This window comes from Macaca thibetana, chromosome 10 (assembly GCF_024542745.1).
Source record: "Macaca thibetana thibetana isolate TM-01 chromosome 10, ASM2454274v1, whole genome shotgun sequence".
Classification (NCBI taxonomy): Eukaryota; Metazoa; Chordata; class Mammalia; order Primates; family Cercopithecidae; genus Macaca; species Macaca thibetana.
In genome coordinates this window covers 14,370,742-14,392,542 of record NC_065587.1, presented here as the reverse complement: position 1 = coordinate 14,392,542, position 21,801 = coordinate 14,370,742, and the positions used below count along the sequence as shown (strand labels likewise).

At 48.3% G+C, this 21,801-nt stretch overlaps 2 protein-coding genes across 12 annotated transcripts in view; both read right to left on the bottom strand.

Annotated features, from left to right (window-relative positions):
* The window catches only part of TXN2 (thioredoxin 2), a 393,736-nt gene that overhangs the window by 51,734 nt on the left and 320,201 nt on the right, over window positions 1–21,801 (bottom strand). The window lies entirely within an intron of this gene.
* Window positions 3,086–21,384, bottom strand: EIF3D (eukaryotic translation initiation factor 3 subunit D). 2 transcript variants are annotated; one of them, XM_050806226.1, is made up of 16 exons: window positions 21,031–21,128; window positions 18,768–18,853; window positions 17,954–18,086; window positions 17,616–17,661; window positions 16,551–16,687; window positions 15,850–15,935; window positions 15,163–15,235; window positions 12,627–12,739; window positions 11,444–11,576; window positions 10,806–10,953; window positions 9,032–9,162; window positions 8,440–8,525; window positions 8,213–8,342; window positions 4,368–4,510; window positions 3,732–4,015; window positions 3,086–3,231 (listed from the first exon to the last, which is right to left on the bottom strand). In XM_050806226.1, exons 3-16 carry the CDS (start codon window positions 18,074–18,076, stop codon window positions 3,218–3,220), a joined length of 1,647 nt encoding a protein of 548 aa, XP_050662183.1. In that variant the 5' UTR covers window positions 18,077–18,086; window positions 18,768–18,853; window positions 21,031–21,128; the 3' UTR covers window positions 3,086–3,217. The 2 variants fall into 2 exon arrangements, with proteins under 2 accessions (XP_050662183.1, XP_050662182.1); XM_050806225.1 differs by lacking the exon at window positions 18,768–18,853 and having other exon boundaries at window positions 21,031–21,384.

The window sequence follows — 21,801 nt, the reverse complement described above, 5'->3', positions numbered from 1 at the left end:
GGGGGCGGGGTCACGTGCGCGGCGCGCTGCACGCCGGGACAAGTTGGCGGGCTGCCAGCTCCCGGCTCGGCGCGCGGGAGAGGCGCGCACATGCTGCGTGCGCTGCTCCGGGGGCTGGCGGAGGGGCCTGGGGCTGGCGCGCACCGGCTAGGTTGGAAGGTCTGGAGATCCGGGATGGGGAACTGGCTCCTTCTTTTTAAAATGTGCCTCTCTACACGGAGGGAGGGGAGCACGTGATTTTTGGAGCTAATCCTACCATATTCCACGAATGTAGCCTAACACTAAAACTAGTTGGCCTACCCAGTTTTGTGGGACTGGAAACCAGCGTGGTGGAGCCAGGATGGATAAGCCAATTAACAAGCGTTTGCTACAGTGACTCAGTGTACTGCTTACCAAGTAACATACACGACTGTCTTGATCTTCCACCAAACAGGAGAGGCGGGCAAGGCATTGTTTCCGACGTTTGGTAGCTGACTGGTCAAATGGAGACATAGGGATGAAGGGATATGTTTGCAATCACAGGAAGTGGAGCCTGGAATTAAAACTCAGTGGAGGCAAGATAAATGGCAGGAGGGAGATAACGTGAACTGGATGATCAAGGTTGGCTTCCCAGGGGTGGCATGTGGCCCCTGTATGAGATTTACATGGGAAGAAATACGAGGTCAGCGTAGGAACCTTCAAAGTCCGGTGAAATGGGGCTGAGTGTTCTTGTGGTAAGGGCAGGTGGAAAGAACTGCGAGCTTGCAGCTTTGCGTGGCTGGAGATTCTTTTTTTTTTTTTTCTTCTTTTTTTGAGACGGAGTCTCGCTCAGTCGCCCAGGCTGGAGTGCGGTGTCGCGATCTCGGCTCACTGCAAGCTCCGCCTCCCGGGTTCACCCCATTCTCCTGCCTCAGCCTCTGGAGTAGCTGGGACTTACAGGCGTCCGCCACTACGCCCGGCTAGTTTTTTAGTATTTTGTTTTTTTAGTAGAGACGGGGTTTCACCGTGTTAGCCAGGATGGTCTTGATCTCCTGACCTCGTGATCCGCCCGTCTCGGCCTCTCAAAGTGCTGGGATTACAGGCGTGAGCTACCGCGCCCAGCCAAGATTCTTTTAATTAAACATCGTAGCTGGGGACTCCTTAGAAAAACTTCCTTGACTTCTCAGGCCTACAAGTACCTACCAAAGAATGTCATTTACTTTTTTTTTTTTGAGACAGTCTCACTCTGTCGCCCAGGCTGGAGTGCAGTGGCGTGATCTTGGCTCACTGCAAGCTCCGCCTCCTGGGTCACGCCATTCTCCTGCCTCAGACTCCCGAGTAGCTGGGACTACAGGCGACCACCGCCACGCCTGGCTAATTTTTTGTATTTTTAGTAGAGACGGGGTTTCACCGTGTTAGCCAGGATGGTCTCGATCTCCTGACCTCGTGATCCGCCCACCTCGGCCTCCCAAAGTGCTGGGATTACAGGCGTGAGCCACCGCGTCCGGCCGAATGTCATTTACTTTCTTCAGTCTGTGTCAACATCAGAGAAAAGCTTCCTCAGAGCAGAAATTGTCCAGTATCTGACATACGGAAGTTCAGGCATTTGTTGAATAAGCACTGGAGCCAGAGAGGTTAGGCAAAATACTTTGCCAAAAATAAAGTAGGGACATCTTCTTTTTGAGACAGTGTCTTAGGGTAACCCAGGCTGGAGTACAGTGACACAATCATGGCTCACTGCAGCCCTAACCTCCCAGGCTCACACGATCCTGCTTCAGCCTCCCAAAGTGCTAGGATTACAAGTGCCACCATGCCTGGCTAATTTTGGTATTTTTCGTAGAGACGGGGGTTTTGCTATGTTGCTCAGGCTGGTCGCGAACCCCCGACCTCAAGTGATCCACCCACCTCAGCCTCCCAAAGTGCCAAAGTGCTGGGATCATAGGCATGAGCCACTGCACCTGGCTTTTTTTTTTTTTTTTGATAAAGGGTCTCCTTCTGTCACGCTGGAGTGCAGTGGTGTGATCATAGCTCACTGCAGCCTTGAACTCCTGGGCTCAAGCACTCCTCCCACCTCAGCCTCCTGAGTAGCTGGGACCACAGGTGGAAGCACCGTGACTGGTTAATAGTTTATTTTTTTTTGTGGAGACAGGCCCTGGTCTCCCTGTACCCAGGCTGGTCTCAAACTCCTAGGCTAAACTGATCCTTCTGCCTTGGCCTCCCAAAGTGTTGGGATTAGAGGTTTGAGCCACCATGCCTGTTTCCTCACCTCATAATGGTACTACTCCTGCCAGCATCACACTTCTGTATGAGGCTTAGATACTACAGAAAGCTCAGCATTAACACCTGGCAGGGTAATTACTCTATATACAGAACAGAACGTCCACTTATACAGAAGTTTACATACCCTCGGCTGGGTGCGGTGGCTCACACCTGTAATCCCAGCACTTTGGGAGGCCGAGGCGGGTGGATCACCTGAGGTCAGTTCAAGACCAGCCTGGCCAGTATGGCGAAACCCCGTCTCTACTAAAAATACAAAAATTAGCCAGGCATGGTGGTGCATGCCTGTAATCCCAGCTACTAGGGGGGCTGAGGCAGGAGGATCGTTTCAACCTGGGAGGCAGAGGTTGCAGTGAGCTGAGATTGTGCTACTGCACTCCAGCCAGGGCGACAGACACTCTGTCTCAGAAAAAAAAAAAAAAAAAGTTCACATATCCTAAACATCCAGAGCTCTTATGACACATTGCTTTGTAGGGACAGGCCTGAGACTGTCACCAGCCCAAGCCAAGCTTAACAACAGTTCACAAACCATAACACAATCAGCCAGTGGGACATCCATCTAGCTCTCCGTGGCAGCCTCCCTCATGCGCAGCAGCGCCACCTCATCCACGCCCTGCTTTGCGCTGTACTAGCATTCTGCAGTCCAGCTCCTCCCAGCGAACTCTCCAAAAGCAACAGTTGGCTCTTCACACAGCCAGCAGGCACTCATGCTTGTGGAAATGAACTTCTTACAACAAATGATGACACCCACATTCTGAATTCCACATAGAAATTGCTGAATCTCATCCCCACTCTGCCAGGAATCTTTGAAAAAAGGGCTGTAAATCGTTAATGCAGATAGACGATGAAGGAGAGACTAAACAGACGTATATTTTATTTCATCTGCTAAACGTCAGAGAGCAAGTTAGATACACATTCCACTAAGCGTCAAAGGCCCTCATAGTCTCGGTGGAAGGATAAACTCCAGCTCCACATCACTGGTTTAAGTTTCTTCCTCTGAAAGACACAAAACATGTAAGAGAAATAAGCCAGGTTGTGTGATATGGTGTTCACTTTCCTTTCTGAACCTCTGCTGGACTGCGTGTGAGTTTTCAACACTTCCATTCAGAAGTGAAGCCTTTTAGATCCTCACAGGGCCGGGCAGGTATTTCCTTCAGTCACCAGCTGGTGGAGCTGGAGAGACAACTTTCAAGCTATTTAACCCAGAGCGGAGCTTTTCCCTCTAGACCATGGGCTTCCATCCAGGACTTCCCTCATCTTTCTCTACCTCTGCCACAGTCCAGCCACTTCTCTAAAACACCGCTATCCTCCCCAACCACTTGATGTGATCTAAAGGCTCTGGAAGAAGCTCTTGGAGGCAAAGTGAATGCTGCTTCATACTTAAGTCTCGGAATTCTCAAAGTTTTATCAAGGTTAAAGATCACAATGGCTATAGAACTTGCTCCCGTGCTAGCCCACAGATCACTCTAGACCTCAGAAAGTGGGTTGCTACACACCTTCTTCTTCCTCTTCTTCCTCCTCCTCTTCCTCCTCGTCTTCATCAGAGCTGAAGGTGCCATCAGGGAGGCTGTAGACACGGATGACCTGCTTGTTGGGGTCCTTGAGGATGAGGTATTTGCCCTCCTCCAGCTTCATGCAGATGTCGATGACGCAGCGTAGAATGCCCCAGGCATTCTCCACGCTCAGGTTGATCTGGCTGGCAAATTCATTAGGCTTGAACTGCTGGGTGCCCAGGATGACGTGGCGTGAGGAGTCTTTCACGTGGTACCGAGACACATAACTAACAGAGGAAGGGATACCAGTGGTCAGAGCAGGTGGCACAGAGACAGCAACACTTGGCATCAAATGTCAATTAGATGGTGATACCTGGTCCACTGCTATTTTCAAGGGAAAGGGAAAACTCCGTCTTCTGAGTGTTCAGTTCTGGATTTCACTGACATCATTGCCCTAGTTCAGGACTCCATTCAGCATGCCTGCTGTTTGGCATCTGTCTCCTAACTGATCCCTCCATCTCTACCCCATCCCTGGATTTATCTCTGCCAGTCCAGTACACGGGGAGGGGAGGGCCAACCTCCCTACCCAGACCCTTCCTTTCACAAGATCAGCTGCCAGTTCCTGCACAGGCCTCTCACCCAAGCTTGAGGTATTCAGATCCAGCCAGCAAAGCACAGCAGGTCCACCGGGCCAACTTGTAGCTGTTGTTCTTCAGCTCCGTGGCAATGACGGCCCCTCGCTGAGAGTCCAGCTTCTGACGCCAGTCAACGCCGTTACAGTGCTGCAGGAGAGCCCCGTTAGAGAAGCAGAAGCAAGCTTTAAATGCCCAAGGTGCTGGGACCTCCTCTGGCAGAGAAGGAACTCCCCAGTCTGCCTGCTTAGAAAGTGGGTAGGTATGCACTAAATCTTACCATTTAAGAGACAAAGACACGCTCCCTTCCCTTGCACAGCCTGCCGCAAGCTGGCACTCAATGACTTACAGTTCTTCTCTTCTAAAAGCTCACCTAGCCAGGGAATGATGGACACGCACACACACACACACACAACCACACACACACTTTAAACAGCAGAGGCAAGTGTCTACTGTGTGTTGCATGGTAAGGAAGGGCTTCACAGAGGATGTGTAACAGTGAGCCAAGTGGAGAATATTGGCACAAGTGCAGGTACAGACAGGAGCTCCTGATCTGAGAGGCATGGTGGGATAGGAAAGACAGGCGGAGTTGGCCTTAGATGGGGGTGGAAGCCTGCAGTGGGGGCAAAGCTGAGTCTGACATTTTACATAAATGCACACACAGCAGAAAAGGACCCCAAAGAGATCCTCTTTTCTACCCATATCATTTATAGACGTGGGAAGTTGGACCCAGAGTGAAATGACTGGTCAAAGGTCACATGACAGAGGTTCCTAAACTTTCTTGGTTCATGGCAACCACAGGGCAAAAGAAATACTCAGGAATTCCTTTTTTTTGAGAAGGAGTTTTGCTCTTGTCGCCCAGGCTGGAGTGCAGTGGCGTGATCTCAGCTCACCACAACCTCCACCTCCCGGGTTCAAGCGATTCTCCTACCTCAGCCTCCCTAGTAGCTGGGATTACAGGTGCCCGCCACCACGTCCAGCTAATTTTTATATTTTTGGTGGAGAGGGGGTTTCGCCACGTTGGCCAGGCTGCTGTCGAACTCCTGACCTCAGGTGATCCGCCCGCTTCGGCCTCCCAGAGTGCTAGGATTACAGGCGTGAGCCACAGTGCCTGGCCAGTAATTCCTTTTATTTAGTTAGGTTCAAACCATGTAGTAGTATTCCGGCAAGACGTCTCTGGTGTTTCCCTAAAAAATCTAAGATATCCTGCAGCACTGATGTGCGTTTGCTTTTTTTGAGATGGGGGGTCTCACTATGTTGCCCAAGCTGGTGAGTTCAGGATTTGAACTCCTGAACCCAAGCGATCCTCCCATCTCAGCCTCCTGAGCAGCTGGGATTACAGGTGCGCACTACTGTGTGCAGCTTGCTGGGGCACGTTAGAGTTCTTCTCCCAGTCTGCACTGCTGATGAAGCTGTGTACTGGCTTGGTATCAGCGAAATCCAGGACTGAGTCAGAAGACAGCAAAGCCTTCTATTTTGCTAATAGCAAATGTAAAAAAGGAGTTGGAGATATTAGAGGCTCAGAGCTTAGGTGGGAGAAAGACAATGCTGAGGGACAGCTGGCCCAGAGGCAATGATAGGACGGGGGGCACACGGAAGGGGAAGGTGTTTTAGCAGAAAAACAATGGGAAGTGTAATAAATCAGAGTAGATTTGAGAAATCATTTTCAAAGAGTTCATGGTTAAGGCCTGGGGTGGGCAGAATTCTAAGATGATCCCCAGTGACCCTTGCCCTTGCAGAGTCTCCTCCCCTTGACTGCAGGCAGAACCTATGGCTAGGATCAAATATCACCCCCATGATTATGCTACCTTGTATGTCAAAAGGGATTTTGCAGATGTAAGGCCCCCAATCAGTTAACCTTAATATACACTACCTGGGGCTGGGCCTCACCCAACCATGAGTCTCTCAAATCTAGGTGTAGAGATCAGAGACAGAGGAAGTCAGAAATTTGAAGCACGAGAAGGATCTGCTGTGCTGTTGCTAGCTTGGAGATGGAGGGGGCCATGTGACAAGGAATGCAGGTGGCCTCTAGGAGCTGAGAGAGGCTCCCAGCTGACAGCTGGCAGGGGGATGGGGGCCTCTGTCATCTAACTGCAGGGAAATGAACTCTACCCACAATGAAAATGGGCTTGGAAATGCCTTTCAGAACCTCCAGATGAGAACTCAGTCCTGTTTCTATTGACACTGTGATTTCTGCCTTGTTTGGATTTGTGTCCCACCCAAATCACATGTCAAGTGGTAAACCCCAATGTTGGAGGAGGAGCATGGTGGGAGGTGACTGGATCATGGGGGTGGATTTTCCCCTTTGGCGCTATTCTTGTGATACAGAGTTCTCAAGAGATCTGGTTGTTTAAAAGTGTATAGCAACTTCCCCCTCTCTTTCTCCTACTCTGGCCATGTCAGATGTGCCTGCTTCTCCTTTGCTTTCTGCCACCATTGCAAGTTTCCTGAGGCCTCCTCAGTCACGCTTCCTGTAGAGCCTGCAGAACTGTGAGCCAATTATATCTCCCTTCTTTAGAAATTACCCACTCTCAGGCATTTCTTTGCAGCAGTGCGAGAATGGACCAATACAAAGACCAAGCACACAGCACTGGACTTCTAACCTACAAAAATGTGAGCTAATAAATCAATATTGTTAGGCTGGGTGCCATGGCTCATGCCTGTAATCCCAGCACTTTGGGAGGCCGAGGCAGGCGGATCGCCTGAGGCCAGGAGTTCGAGACCAGTCTAACCAACATGGAGAAACCCCGTCTCTACTAAAAATACAAAATTAGCTGGGCGTGGTGGCGCATGCCTGTAATCCCAGCTACTCGGGAGGCTGAGGCAGGAGAATCGTTTGAACCCTGGAGGAAGAGGTTGCGGTGAGCCGAGATCGCCCCATTGCACTCCAGCCTAGACAACAAGAGCAAAACTCTGTCTCAAAAAATAAAAAATAAAAATAAAATATATTAATCGGTATTGTTAAGTCACTAAGTTTCTGTTAATTTGTTATGGAGCAAAAGATAACTAACACAAAGTTGTATAATAAAGAAGTACGTGTGGCGAAGAGAGCTGTCTAGGTGACTCCACGGGTCAAAAAGGAGGGGAGCCAGCAAAGACAACATGCGAAGGGAACAGGGAAATGGGTGAGACCAGAGTAACGCGGTAACACAGAGGGCAAAGCAACAAAGGCGCAACGACCCCGAATGCTTTGGGGAGCTCACCGGGAAAAGTCCAAGAAAAGGCCACTGGCCCCAGAGGGAGGTCACAGCAAGCCTCCCAGTGTGCTCCTCCAACAGGTGATGTGGGTGGGGGTGGGGTGGAAATGGAAAGTGGAGGAAAAGTGAAGGAAGCATGTTTCTTTCAAGGTGCCTCTGAAGCATCAATTCCAAGCCAGATCGTAGAATCCATGAGTTCAGGAAATGAGGAATTGGAAAAAAGGTATGAAAAGACTGAAGGCAGTGGCTCAGTCAATGAAAGAAGAGGTCAAAAAGAAGAGCGGCCAGACTTACAGGAAACTGCCAACCCAGATAATAAGGAGAGGAAAAAATCAGATGCTCAGAGAGCAGAAGCCAACAGGAGGCCACAATGGAACAGAGATGAAGTACTGGAAGAAGGGAGTTAAATGGTTCCTGTGTAAATAATAAGCAGAAAAGTCCTTAACACTTAACATAGTTCTACACACACAGTCATGCTCTTTCTCGGCAAGGAACTAAGCAGAGGAAAAAACTCACAAGACAAAAAAAATCCAGGTAGCTCTATAAGTAATGAAAAGGGATAAGAAACAGATTACACAACCTAGCCTGCGTCAACAGGCACTGTAGGGAACAGAGACATGGTGTCACCAGGAGGGTGATGGAGATGGCGGCTCACCCTGGAATCCCACTCATTCAGTGTCTTGATGTTGATGAAGGACACTTCCCCGTTGGCTCCAGTCATGACGCCATCGTGCTCACAACGGACAATAAGGTCAATATCGTCTCCAAGCTTCCACCTGCGGTAACTGCAGCGAAGGCGAAACTCACGTGGTCACTGGGGATTCGACAGAGTGGGGCCCATGCTCCAATCTGGTCACAACACCCACCAGAGAGGTGACCTACCGGTAAGCAACAGAGGCGATTTCATTCTTATCCATGTCGTCCTCTACAAACGGGTTTGGGTTGGGGAAGTTGTATCTTTCCTTCCCCTGCAAAAACAAAGGTGTCACAAGACAGAGCTAACTTTGTTGACAAGGCCAAGGCCAATCAGTCAGACCCAGCACCTCTGCTTAGTTGCAGCTCTGGCCAGGTTCCTGGGGCCCTTGATGGGGCTCTGAGCTCGCTGCCTGTTTTATGCCTACTTGACCCCTCCTAACTGTTAGCACCTGATGAATGAAAACGAGTTCGTAACCATGCCCATCTCTACTTCATTTTTTGCCACGGCACAAATCACCATTTGATGTAAATCAATTTATTATTTATGGTTCACTATGTTTTCTCCTCCACTATCATGAAATTCTGTAAGGACAGGAACTTTGTTCAAAGTCAGACAGCCTGACCCCCAAGCCCAGGCATGTAACTCCCCTGCTAAAGGTGGGGACTGGGTCTGTCCTGCTCAGTCCCACAACCCAAGAGCCTAGCAAAAAGCAGATGCTCCACAAGTAGCAGCTGGTTAAATAAGAATGAATCAACGCCCAGAGACTTGTTTCCTCACCATTCTCAAGCACTGCTGGGAGAAATTGTGGTTGATGTAGGTTGCCTCCATGGCCAGGTTGCGGGGTGAATTGAAGGAATTACCTTCATCTTGAGGGGGCTCATTGGCAGTCTCACTCACTGTCAGGAGGTCTGCAAAAGCGTGGCATGGTCACTCACCATGCAACAAAGAGTCACTGACAATGTGCGCAGCGCTGTGGGGAGATGTGGAGAGGCAAACACCACAGGTCCTTCCTTCAAAGAACCGCCCTCTCCTAAAGTGGGTCTCCCTGGTGTGGAACACATAAGCGGGGGAGTGGGGCAGCTGCTCCAGGATAACTCAAGATAGTACCTGATATTCAGTTCAATCACACAGGAAGGCAGCTGTCCCTTTTCAATCGTCTGGATTCCTCACGAGAATGATTTTGTAAGGTTTTTAAGACCGCAGGCTTCAGGCTCAGAATATAAACTCTTTTTTTTTTTTCTTTGAGATGGAGTTTTGCTCTGTCACCCAGGTTGGAGTGCAGTGGTGTGATCTCGGCTCACTGCAACCTCTGACTCCTGGGTTCAAGCAATTCTCCTGCCTCAGCCTCCTGAGTAGCTGGGATTACAGGCACGCGCCACCATGCCCGGCTAATTTTTGTATTTTTTTTTTTTTTTTTTTTGGAGACAGAGTCTCGCTCTGTTGCCCAGGCTGGAGTGCAGTGGCCGGATCTCAGCTCACTGCAAGCTCCGTCTCCCGGGTTCACGCCATTCTCTTGCCTCAACCTCCCGAGTAGCTGGGACTATAGGCGCCCGCCACTTCGCCTGGCTAGTTTTTTGTATTTTTTAGTAGAGATGGGGTTTCACCATGTTAGCCAGGATGGTCTTGATCTTGTGACCTCGTGATCCGCCCGTCTCAGCCTCCCAAAGTGCTGGGATTACAGGCTTGAGCCACCGCGCCTGGCCTAATTTTTAAATTTTTAGTAGAGATGGGGTTTCACCATGTTGACCAGGATGGTCTTGAACTCCTGACCTCAAGTGATTCTCTGTCTTGGTCTCCCAAAGTGCCAGGATTACAGGTGTGTGTCACCAGGTCCGGCCTGTTTTGTTAATTTTTGAGTGACATGGTTTTATGATGTATAAATACATATATGTATGGCATAAAATATGTAAGTGTATGTACTGTAAGCAAACACTGAAGAAGGTATGCAAGATGGCAAAACTCAAAAAAGTGGTATTTAAACGAGTAAAATTTGGGCCAGGCATGGTGGCTCATGCCTCTAATCATAGCACTTTGGGAGGCCAAGGCTGATGGATCACTTGAGGCCAGGAGTTCAAGACCAGCCTGGCCAACATGGTGAAACTGTCTCTACTAAAAATACAGCAAGTAGCCAGGCATAGTGGCACATGTCTGTAATTCCAGCTATTTGGGAGGCTGAGGCAGGAGAATGACTTGAATGTGGGAGGTGGAGGCTGCAGTGAGCCAAGATTGTGTCACTGCATTCCAGCCTGGGTGACAGAGTGAGACTAGGTCTTGGGAAAGGAAAAAAAAAAAAAAAAAAAAGAAAGCAACATTTGGAAGCTTGCTATTAGGGTGCAGTGAGGACTCCAAAAGCTGAGGCCCCAAGCAGGCACTGCAGTGACGGTCTCTTCTAATCTCAGAATACAGAGCCTGGGAGAGATTCAGATGCTGCTGCTGTCAATGCCCTTGGGAAGATGGACCACTTTCTATCCATTCTCTAGCACCAGAGACTTGTTCTGTACCAACAAAAGTACTCAATGCCTTTGAGTTGTTCCCCAGGCATGCTTCTTACCAAAGTCAGAGTTGTCTCTCTTGTCAAAGAAGAGTTTGGATCCAACTCTCTGGACGACAATGTCCCAGGAATACACTGAGCGGGTACAGCTCATCAGCGTGGCCAGGATGGCATCAGTGGCAAACACATTCCCCTGAGTTTTTGCCAGCTGCAAAGAGGATCAAAGAGAGAAGATGGAAAGACGCTCCCAGGTCTCACTGCCCACTCACAAGGACGGGAAAGAACTCCTTTGCTGACCACATAAATCCTTAAGAATGAGGCCCCACCTCATTGACCAAAAACACTGCAGTCAGTCAGCCAGCAAGTTTCAGGTGGCAGTGGCACTGCAGCCCCCTAAGCACCTGCTCGATTGCAGCCAAGTGCTTCAGATGCTTTCACCTTTGCCCCAGTGGTACGCGCTATGTACCTCTACCCCTGGCTGCAGATGAGAGAACTAAGGCTCCACAGACTGAGCCAGGAAGCGTGGCGGAACTGGGCTTCAAGTCCAGCTGTGCTTAACATCCACATTTCCGGTCTACCTGGCAAAGTGCTTTTACATATAATACATACATTATTCCCATGTCTTCTTTCTGCAGCTTCAGCTGTAGAAGCCGACAGCATTCCTACCTAGTGGGAGAGGGGCAGAAGGAGGCGCACACCTTGCGGATGACAGGGTCGTCTGTGGTGGTGACAGTGTGGAAGATGCGCTTGATGCTCCGCAGCGGCTTCTCGCTCCTCGTGGTGATGCGGTCAAAGGCTTTGTCGTAGTATTCCAGGGCCCCGCAACACTCGCTGCGGGAAGAGCAGGCAGAGACATGCCAGGTAAGGGAGATAAACCCCAGGTTTTTCTTTCTAAGCCATAGATCCAGAAGTCTTATCCAGAAGTCTAAAAGAGGTGGAAAGCAGTTTCTGGCCAGAACAGGAGAGACACATCCCCAGTGCCTGCTGAGTTCCTGTCCACTTAGGTCCTGGTACAGAACAGAGCAAGCACAACTCATTCAGCCCAACGCCCCCATTTTAAAGGTAGGGCGATTGAGGCTAAGACAGGAGATGACTAGTTTCAGAGGCACCTGGGTAGGCTGACGTCTGGTCTGGTGCTCTGGTTTCCCACTACCTAAGTTCCGCCTGCTTCTCCTTTGAGGTAAGGAGCTATTTGAAATGCCAGGAGAAGCAAAGATTCTCCTGAAGAATTGCTGTGTTTCTTTTCCTGCCAAGAGTTTTGTAACTTAATCTTATTGCTGTTTTGCTCAGGACGCCAGAAAACAGAAATATACACTTTAATAATCAGCAAATTCCATTCTTTCTTTCTTTCTCTTTCTGCCAAAAGAATTGTATAACTAATTTCTTCTTTGCTGAGGATGCCAGGAAGTTAAAAAGAAGTTTGCAGTCAGTGAACTTCTGCTTTTCCCCTTGGTCTTGATTTTTTTTTTTTTTTTTTTTTTGATGGAATTTCACTTTTATTGCCCAGGCTGGAGCGCAATGTCAAGATCTCAGCTCACTGCAACCTCCACCTCCAGGGTTTAAGCGATTTTCACGCCTCAGCCTCCTGAGTATCTAGGATTACAGGCGTGTGCCACCACGCCCGGCTAATTTTTGTATTTTTAGTAGAGACTGGTTTTCACCATGTTGGCCAGGCTGCTCTTGAACTCCTGACCTCAGGTGATCTACTGTTCCTGGCTGGTCTTGATTTTTTTCAAACACCTCTGTTAACCTTATGCAATGTGTTTTGAGTTAAGTGGCTTCAAAGCCTTTTTGGAAATACTAGGGCTTAAGAAAATACCCATCACCAGATGGTCCACACACATAAGAGCAGGGTAGAAAGTAGTAGAAGATGCTGCTTACATGTCCTGTGGCTCTGACACTTCCAAGTAGCGCATCTTCATCAACTGAGGAAAATCCATTTCCTCTTTCACCTCCCAGTCACTACGAACTTCAACTGAAGAGTCTCGGGGTTTCTGCAGTTGAAAAACATCAGAGGAAAAAAAAAGTTATAGTACATACAAAACATAAATAAAAGGCTAAAAATACAAGGAGCACTCCAGCCTGAGTGACACGAGATCCTGTCTCAAACAACCACCACACAAAATGGAGGGGCTCAGTGGCTCATGTCTGTGATCCCAGGACTTTGGGAGGCCAAGGCGGGCAGATCATCCGAGGTCAGGAGTTCGAGACCAGCCTGTCCAACCTGGTGAAACCCCATCTCTACTAAAAATACACAAATTAGCCAGGTGTGCTGATGCATGCCTGTAATCGCAGCTACTCGGGAGGCTGAGGCAGGAGAATAGCTTGAATCTGGAGGTGGAGGCTGCAGTGAGCTGAGATAGCACCACTGCACTCCAGCCTGGGTGACAGGGCAAGACTCCGTCTCAATAAAAGAGAGAAGAGAAAAACAGCTTTTATTCAATAAACTGAGTGATGGAGTGCTGACTGTTTTATAAGACAGAATCCCTGACTCCCAGGAATGTATGGTCTGGAAGAGGACCAAAGGGATCAAAAGCTCAGAAACAAATGGGGTTCCACTCCCAGGTAATGATGTCACCTGATAAACATGTAGCAAGGTCCTTTAAATTTCTCTCGGGGTATTAACTATCCTTGATATAGCATCACATCCAACAAAATGTAGCTTCGCTTTTGCTTACACGTGTTCTGTTCTCAGAATGCCCACCCAAGCATACGCAGGTGAACGTTCACAGCAGCATCAATAATACTCAAAAAGTGAAAAACCACCCAAATGTTCATCAGCGTGTGAAAGGCTCAAAAATACATGGTGTATCAATTCAAAGGACTCTTATTTGACAATAAACAAGAAATGAAGCTCATTTGGGCTGGGTGTGGTGCCTCATGCCTGTAATCCCAGCACTTTGGGAGGCTGAGGTGGGTGGATTATCTGAGATCAGGAGCAGGCGGATTATCTGAGGTCAGGAGTTTGAGACCAGCTGGGCCAACATAGTGAAACCCTGTCTCTACAAAACATACAAAAAATAAAAAATAGCCAGACATGTTGGCTCGGGCCTGTAATCCTAGCTACCTGGGAGGCTGAGGTTGCAGTGAGCCAAGATCGTGCCACTGGCACTGCAGCTTGGGTGACAAGAGTGAGATTCAGTCTAAAAACAAAACCCACAACCAACAACAAATGAAGCACAGCTGCCCTTGAGCAACATGGGTTTGAAGTACATGGGTCTACTCATATGCAGATTTTCTTCAAACAAACATGGACTGAAAATACAAGCCGGGCGCAGTGCCTCATGTCTGTAAAACCAGCACTCTGGGAGGCTGAGGTGGGTGGACTGCTTGAGCTCAGGAGTTTGGGACCAGCCTGGGGAACGTGGCAAAACCCCATCTCTACAAAAAATACAAAAATTAGCCAGGCGTGGTGGTGCATGCCCATAGTCTCAGCTACTCAGAAGGCTGAGGTGGGAGGATTGCTTGAACCCAGCAGAGAGAGACTGCAGTTGGCTAAGATCACGCCACTGCACTCCAGCCTGGGTGACAGAGCGAGACCCTGTCTCAAAAAAGAAAAAGAAAAAGAAAAAGAAAAAAAAAAAAAAAAAAAGTATTCTTGGCATGCAAACCCCGAGTATATGGAGGGCCAACTTTTCATATATGTGGGTACCACAGGCTGACTGTGGGACCTGAGAATGTGTAGACTTTCACATACTGAAGGACAACTGTACCGGCACATGCTGCCACATGGATGACTCTTGAAAACATGCGAAAAAAAAGCCACCAGTTACAAAAGACCATATATTGTATGATTCCATGTATGTAGAATGTCTACAACAAAAAATCCAGAGACAGAAAACAGATTTGTAGCTGCCTAGGGCTGGGGTATTGGGCGTGTTAGCGTCTGGCCTCCTGGAACTCATGTGGCACGCTGGTTGCTACTGTGGCAGTGTCGGGAGGTAGGGCCTTTAAGAGATTAGGTCGTTAAAAGGAATAAATGCCTATGCCCTTCTCTCAGCAATGGGCTAACTACCCAAACAGTTTAGCCTTTTTCTCTGTTGCACCCTCCTCCCCCTTCTGCCTTTTCTGCCATGCTATCAAGCAGCATGAGGCCCTCACCAGATGCCGCTCCTGATCCAGGACTTCCCAGTCTCCAGAACCATGAGCTAAAGAAACCACTTTATAACTTACCCACTCTCAGGTATTCTGTTCTGGCAACAGAAAACAGATCAAGACAGGGTGACTGCTAAAGGGTAAGGGATTCTCTTGAGGGTGATGAAAATGGTCTGAAATTGACCAGTTACAGAACTCTGCAAATATGTTAAAAACGACTAAATTGTACGGTATGTGAAGTATATCTCATCTAAGCTATTATAAAGACAACCAAATAAACAGAACCAAATTCCAAGGCAGAATTCTGGTATAATTGCATTACCTGTGATTTCTGATCCCATTTCTGCCTAACCCCAAATTGCTTCTGGAACTTTTTCTGCAGTCGAATGCGTTCTCTGGAAAGATAGAAATATGATCTCAGTGCAGACCTTAAAATTAGTGGCTTCCTCAAAAGGCACAGGGTGCCATTCTCTTCAGCTAAAACTTGCCATGATCACTAACTCCATTGAACTATGAAAAATGGGCTTAGAGAAAGGAAGAGACCCAGAGGGTACACATTGGAAAAGCACACTGCCTCCAAATACTGACCAGGCATATTTTACTTCATCTATAGTGCCTGTTCACTGATAGCTCCAATCTGGGGTGTAGTGGCTGCTGGACCACACACCACCAGGAGGCTCCCAGGACCAGCATACATGGGGCTTCCTGGAGCTGTCCCACAGCAGAACTGAGCCAAGGTAAGCTCCAGAGCCTCTTCTTGCCTGCCTAGGTTTCCCTTCAGTGCACACGGCCAGCACAAGGAGTTCAGTCTGCTGCTCATGCTATCTGCCATGAACCAGCCTGAGAACAGTAAGCCAAAAGGTGGCTTAACTGGTTGTAGAAGGTATTTTCCTCTTTTTCTTTTTTTGTAATGATGGGGAAGACAACCACCCTCCCGCTTTTGTCCTACTGTTTCCAACTACGGCCAGTCTGGGAAGGGTGTCTTGTTCCAGCAGGATGAAAATCTCACCTCTCTTTCTGTTTGGCACTCTTAGGCAGGATCTGCAGGTTGAACTGCAACATGTTCCGACGATCTTTGTCTCTGCGGAGGTTCCTCTGGGCATCAGCAAGAAATATCCGTGTTAGCATCTTGGAGATTTGGCTCACAATAGGCAGAATGAGCAGGAGGTCTTTCGAGTAAGTTTAAGATGCCAAATCCCAAGTTTCACATCTTGCTCTGTGCTTTCACTCTACGGCATCAATAGCTTGGGGGTGTTAGGGGGTAAGTACTTGGACTTTGCTTAGACTTATATTCCCGTGACATATTTTTCATTGAAGTATGTTTACTGGGTCTTTTTAGAGTTTCTGAGTTTGCCTCTTTAAGTAATAATACGCAACCTGACTGGACCGTCTACTTAATAAAGTCTGCACACACCAATTACCTGTGGCAACAGGCACAGGTGCACCTTCTTATCCAGCACAAATGCTTTTAGCATACAAGTCTGATGTCCTACCTACTGGTAAACAGAAACATAAACTATTTAAATGCATCCTTGAACCTAGTTCAAGTTTACCTTGGTACCTCTTGTTACAGAACAGTGACCTGAGATTCACCTGAGAAGACCTCTAATATGCTTCCCTCTCTCATTAGGAGTCACAAGGTAGCACTTTTAGGCAGGTGATGGCCAACAGTAACAGCCCCAAGATGGTGGTTGCTGGTTCTTGGCTTACCTGGGCAAATCTCATCCGATTCCGCTGGTAGGCCGTCTTCTGTGTGCGCGCTGTATCCACCAGCTGGAAGCTACTTTCATCCTCCTCGTGGAAATAAGCATATTGACTTCCACCACCAAACTGAGAGGAGTACTTATCTGGAGGCAAAAGTGCCGGCATGTAGTAACTACACTCACAGACTTTACCAGATACGCACCAGTCTAAAGCCTTGCTATTTCCAGGGTGGTCTTGAGACCTGTAGCATTGGCTGGAAGCTTGTTAGACACACAGACTCACAGTCCCACCCCATACCCACCGAATCAGAACCAGCATTTTAACAAGATCCCCAGGTGATTCATATGCACATTCAATTTTGAAAAACTCTGGTCTAAAGAACTTTCTAAGCGAAGACTCTGAAGGACTCAAGCTAACCCATTTCACTCTCTGCTTTATTGTGTGAGAATCTGAGGTATTTATTGCTAACCATCATCTCCATTATCAGGGACCCACGGCAGGTATGTCTAATGGATCACGATATACTTTCTTGCCAATCTCAGCCTCAGCTATCCTAACTTAGTTCTCCAGGCAGCCACCTGCAACTATCTGAAATGGCACAGAGAAAAAGCCTTTTTATAGTACCAGGATCTTAAAACCAGGGGTTTTAATTTTTTTTTTTTTTTTTTTGAGACAGGGTCTGGCTCTGTCACCAGGCTGCAGTGCAGTGGCATGATCTTGGCTCACTGCAACCTCTGCCTTCTGGGTTCAAGTGATTCTCCTGCATCAATCTCCCGAGTAGCTGAGATTACAGGCGCATGCTACCATGCCCAGCTAATGTTTTCAACAGGTTTTTAAAAGGGCCCCAAATCCCATTTTAATAGGCTAGACCTCTTTAATGAACAGACTAAGTTTTGGGGGCTAGTTCCAAAAATGTGGTTACTGTTAAAGTCCAGACTACATCCCTAAAAGCTATGAATTATTGTTGCCAGTTCCTTCCCATTCCAAAAAAGCTTTCAGATGAAGGTCATTAGAATAAAGAACAACTTTCCCAAGGCCCTGATTGGGGCATTCAGCTGCAGAAACACTTACTTGTGTACCTCTTATCTTGGTACGTGGCTCCTGTCCAGTCTGCAACCTATGAACAACAAGGCAAGACAGAGAATGCACAGGTCAACCAGGCAAGCTTCCGCAGACCCGGAAACCCCTGAAAGCGAGACGACAGCGTGGGAGAGTCTCAGAATTCGTTCACCACACCTCTCTAAGTGCCCAGCTCTCCTATCACTACACCCAGAGATGACAACCTTTCTCAGCTGCCATCCCTATAAAAAATTCACGAGTTAAGATTTTGCGACAATAAAATCTAAACAGGGACTCGAGAGTAGCAGCCACAGCTGCAAAGATTCAGACTCCTGCTGATAGGCAAGTACCTTTCCTAGCCGATCTCCTTTGCTGAACGGCTGGTAGGGCATATCCCGAAACTGCTCGGGAACCGCACAGGGACCCCAGCCGGAGGGGTTGTCTTGGATCACGGGTGTCATGAACTTTGCCATCTTCCAAAACCTGAAAAATATAAATCATGTGAGGAGCGGCATGAACGAAGGCCTCAGAGTACAAAAAGCCCTCCATATGAAGTAAGCAAAGACATAAATGACAGAATTCAAAAAGCGACACGCAAACTGGAACCCTCAACTGTTGAGCGACTACTACTGTTTGTTAATTATACTGTGAATATGTACTTAAAACTGAGAAGAATGCAAACAAAACTGATTGACCCTATGTCATTAATTTCACGAAACTCTTTCACTGTAACAGCTTTAAAAGGAGGCAGCACCTTGTGCTTGACAGAGTGTCATATTGATTGGTAGTTTTTCTTTTTTTGTGTTACACAATGTAAGTGTTTGAAAAAATTCAATGGTGTCACAGATTTGATAAAATGTACTGATGTTTTTTCAAATATAGTAACCTTGTTTTGGTTCTGAGATATACCTTCACCAATTCATACAAACTCAACTTCCCTAAGACTTAGTAGTCTTTTTCTTTGTTTTTGGAGACAGAGTCTCACTTTGTCACCCATGCTGGAGTGCAGTGGCATGCAACCTCCGCTTCCTGGGTTCAAGTGATTCTCCTGCCTCAGCCTCCTGAGTAGCTGGGATTACAGGCAAGCACTGCCTGGCTATTTTTTGTGCTTTTAGTAGAGACGGGGTTTCACCATGTTGTCCAGGTTGGTCTTGAACTCCTGACCTCAAATGATCCGCCCACCTCGGCCTCCCAAAGTGCTGGGATTACAGGCGTGAGCCACCACGTCCAGCCGCCTTAGTCTTTTTCATCTGCAAAATAAACAAGATCCTTGTTTTAAGCACTTTGTAAAATGCCACACGAGTATTCAGACTTGCAAAAGTACATTTATGCATATAGAGTGCTGAGAAAAAAGGATCTTTAAGTATATCCTGAAATTCAATTTTCCTTTCTTATTGTTTCAATTTTCTGCCATCAACGCAAATCCTGTGTGCAGAGCAAGTGGACATAAACCCAGGCAAAAGAACTGCCAGAAGGCCAAGGAGGTCCCCATAGACCTCAGGCCCAAAGTGGCCATGTCAGATGTTCATGAATACTGCCAGGCACTGTTCTTAGTGGTGACCACTCATTCATTCATTCAATCCTGCCAACAATCCTGTGAGGTAGAAGCCAATGTTATTCGCACTTTCCAGATAAGAAAACCAAAGCATAGAGAAATGAAGAAATTGCCCAAAGTTGCAATGCTAGTTGATGAAAAACGTGTACCAAAGCAGTCTGACTACAGTGTCTGCACTCTGCATAATGCTATAGCTCTCTCAGGGGAATTAAAAGACCAGGGTTCTACCGCGGATGCTTGCCTGACACTTCCTATAAAAAAAACCTATGCATTTATCTTCCGTTGTAGCCTTCTGAAAATGCTTAGAAGGCATTCACTACACAAATATTTCTTGGAGGCTGGATGCAGTGGCTCATGCCTGTAATCTTAGCACTCTGAGAAGCCGAGGTGGGCGGATCACGAAGTCAGGAGTTCGAGACCAGCCTGGTCAACAGAAACCCAGTCTCTACTAAAAATACAAAAATTAGCTGGGCATGGTGGTGGACACCTGCAATCCCAGCTACTCAGGAGGCTGAGGCAGGAGAGTCGCTTGAACCTGGGAGGCAGAGGTTGCAGTGAGCCAATATCGTGCCATTGCACTCCAGCCTGGGCAACATAGCAAGACTCCATAAAAAGACAAAAATCCAGTATTTCTTGGAGGCTGGAGAACAATCAAAAATAACAGGTATGCTGAACTTAGTAAACTCTCCCCAAAGCCCCATGCTGGGGAGATTGAGGCTTCCTTCAGAGATGACATTTGGGTGACAGCAACACGGAATAAACCTAGAAGCCTCATGTTCCTAATAGGAACTATAGAAAGAGGACAGAAAAAAAGGGTGGTGGTCTCAGAACAATTCGTATTAAATATCGCTGAGCTCCTATGTGTCAAGAAATATGCCAGATACTTTAACACCATTAACACCCCCTCACCCCCACTTTAGTGGCAAAATTTGAAGCCCAGCCTAGCCAAGCAGCTGACGTCATCATTTCAAAACAGATTTCATTTCCAGGGGTGCCTGCTGTCAGTCCAGCTTTCTTTCCATTATATTACAGCTGGGTAGCAGCCCGCAAAGATCGGGGGTTTGAGACCGTACCTAGTAATACCAAAAGTGAGTCGCAAGACACACTTTTAAAAATCGGATTCTGTCAGAAGCTCAAGAAGGGAAAAGGCCCGAGGCTTGACCTGCATCACCTCTCTGGAAAGACAGCGGTGAGACACCCTAGCTTCCCTAGCTTTAATACATGTTTTTTTTTTTTTTTTTTTTTTTTTTTTTTTAAAAAGGAGAGCAGAGAGGAACCAGGAGAAACTGAGCTGCTCAGTAAAAACGAAGTGACAGCTGTATTGGTCAGAAGGGCAGGATAGGCGGGCTCCAAGAAGGCACTCAGAAGGGGCTCTGTGGCTGGCAGGCCACTACGGATCATACGCCGTCCATCGCTGAACAGGGGGTGGCGTAACTATCCTAGCCTCCAGTTTCACAAAAAACGGAAGGTAACCTATGCACTGGGAATTCCTAAGAACAGGGGCCAAACACCGCTCAACCTGGCACCCCTAAGACCCCACTTAAAAAGTCAGGGTGTCTTCGGCCACTTCAGAAAGACCTTGCTGTTACCCCTCCGCCTTAACCGAGATGGGTTAACTGGCAATCAAATTCACCCAGCCCATGGGCAATGAGCAGGGCCTAGGGCCAGGGACCTCACCCACAAGGTCGTGCCCCGCGTCCAGTAGTGTGCAGGACGTGGGGCCCCCGAAAGTGGATTCCTGCCCCGCCCAGCGGAGGAACAGCAACAGCAGGAAGGGACTAAGAGAGGTCTCTTCCGTGAGGCCCCCGAAGTCTGGACCTAGTCCAAGCCGGCTCCGGAGGTCCGCAGGAACCTATGAAACATGCCGCTCACCTGAAACGGCCTCGGCCGGCCGGGATGGCAACAGATGGTGCTGGCCGCACACCGCGTTAGCAGCAGCACTCCGAGAAACCAGGAAAAAAGAAAACATGCGCGCGCAGCGGACGCCGCCGTAAACACGACCGGCGCTGTCGTAAACTGCGCTCCCGCTTCCTCTGGGTTGGGCGGAAGAACTTACGAGCCGTAAAGCGAAGGTCCACCCGGAAATCCGTTACTGCGTTTCGCCAGGCGTCCTTATTAGCCTCTGAGGCGTCGAGACGCGAGAGGTGTGATTGGTACTACGTCAGGCGGTATCCGGGAACGCCCAAAGAGGGCGTTCATCACTGAAACGTGGCGGCCGCGCAATCGAAGCTAGAGGCGGGGAGCGGCTGGCGCCCCTCTGTGTCCCACAATGCTCGCGGCACGCCTTAGCCCCCATGTATCCCATAGTCACCCGCGACTCCCCGCCTGCTCTATCCGCCTGCTTGGTGTGAAGCTCACAGCAGGAGAGGTTGGTCGGGGTCTTCGGGGGACTTTATTGTTACTCCCTCCGCCTTTATAGTTGTGGAAACTGAGGCTCAGAGGTGCCAAGTGACCTGTCTAGATCAGACTGCTAGTTTAGGGTTCTAACCGCCAGAGTTCAAACCATACTTAAACGGTTCTCAAACTTAATTGTAGGACAGGGATTTCTGGAACACCGTTTTTATTTATTTTTATTTGTTGTTTGAGACAGGGTCTCTCTCTGTCGCCCAGGCTGGAATGTGGTGGCAGGATCACGGCTCATTG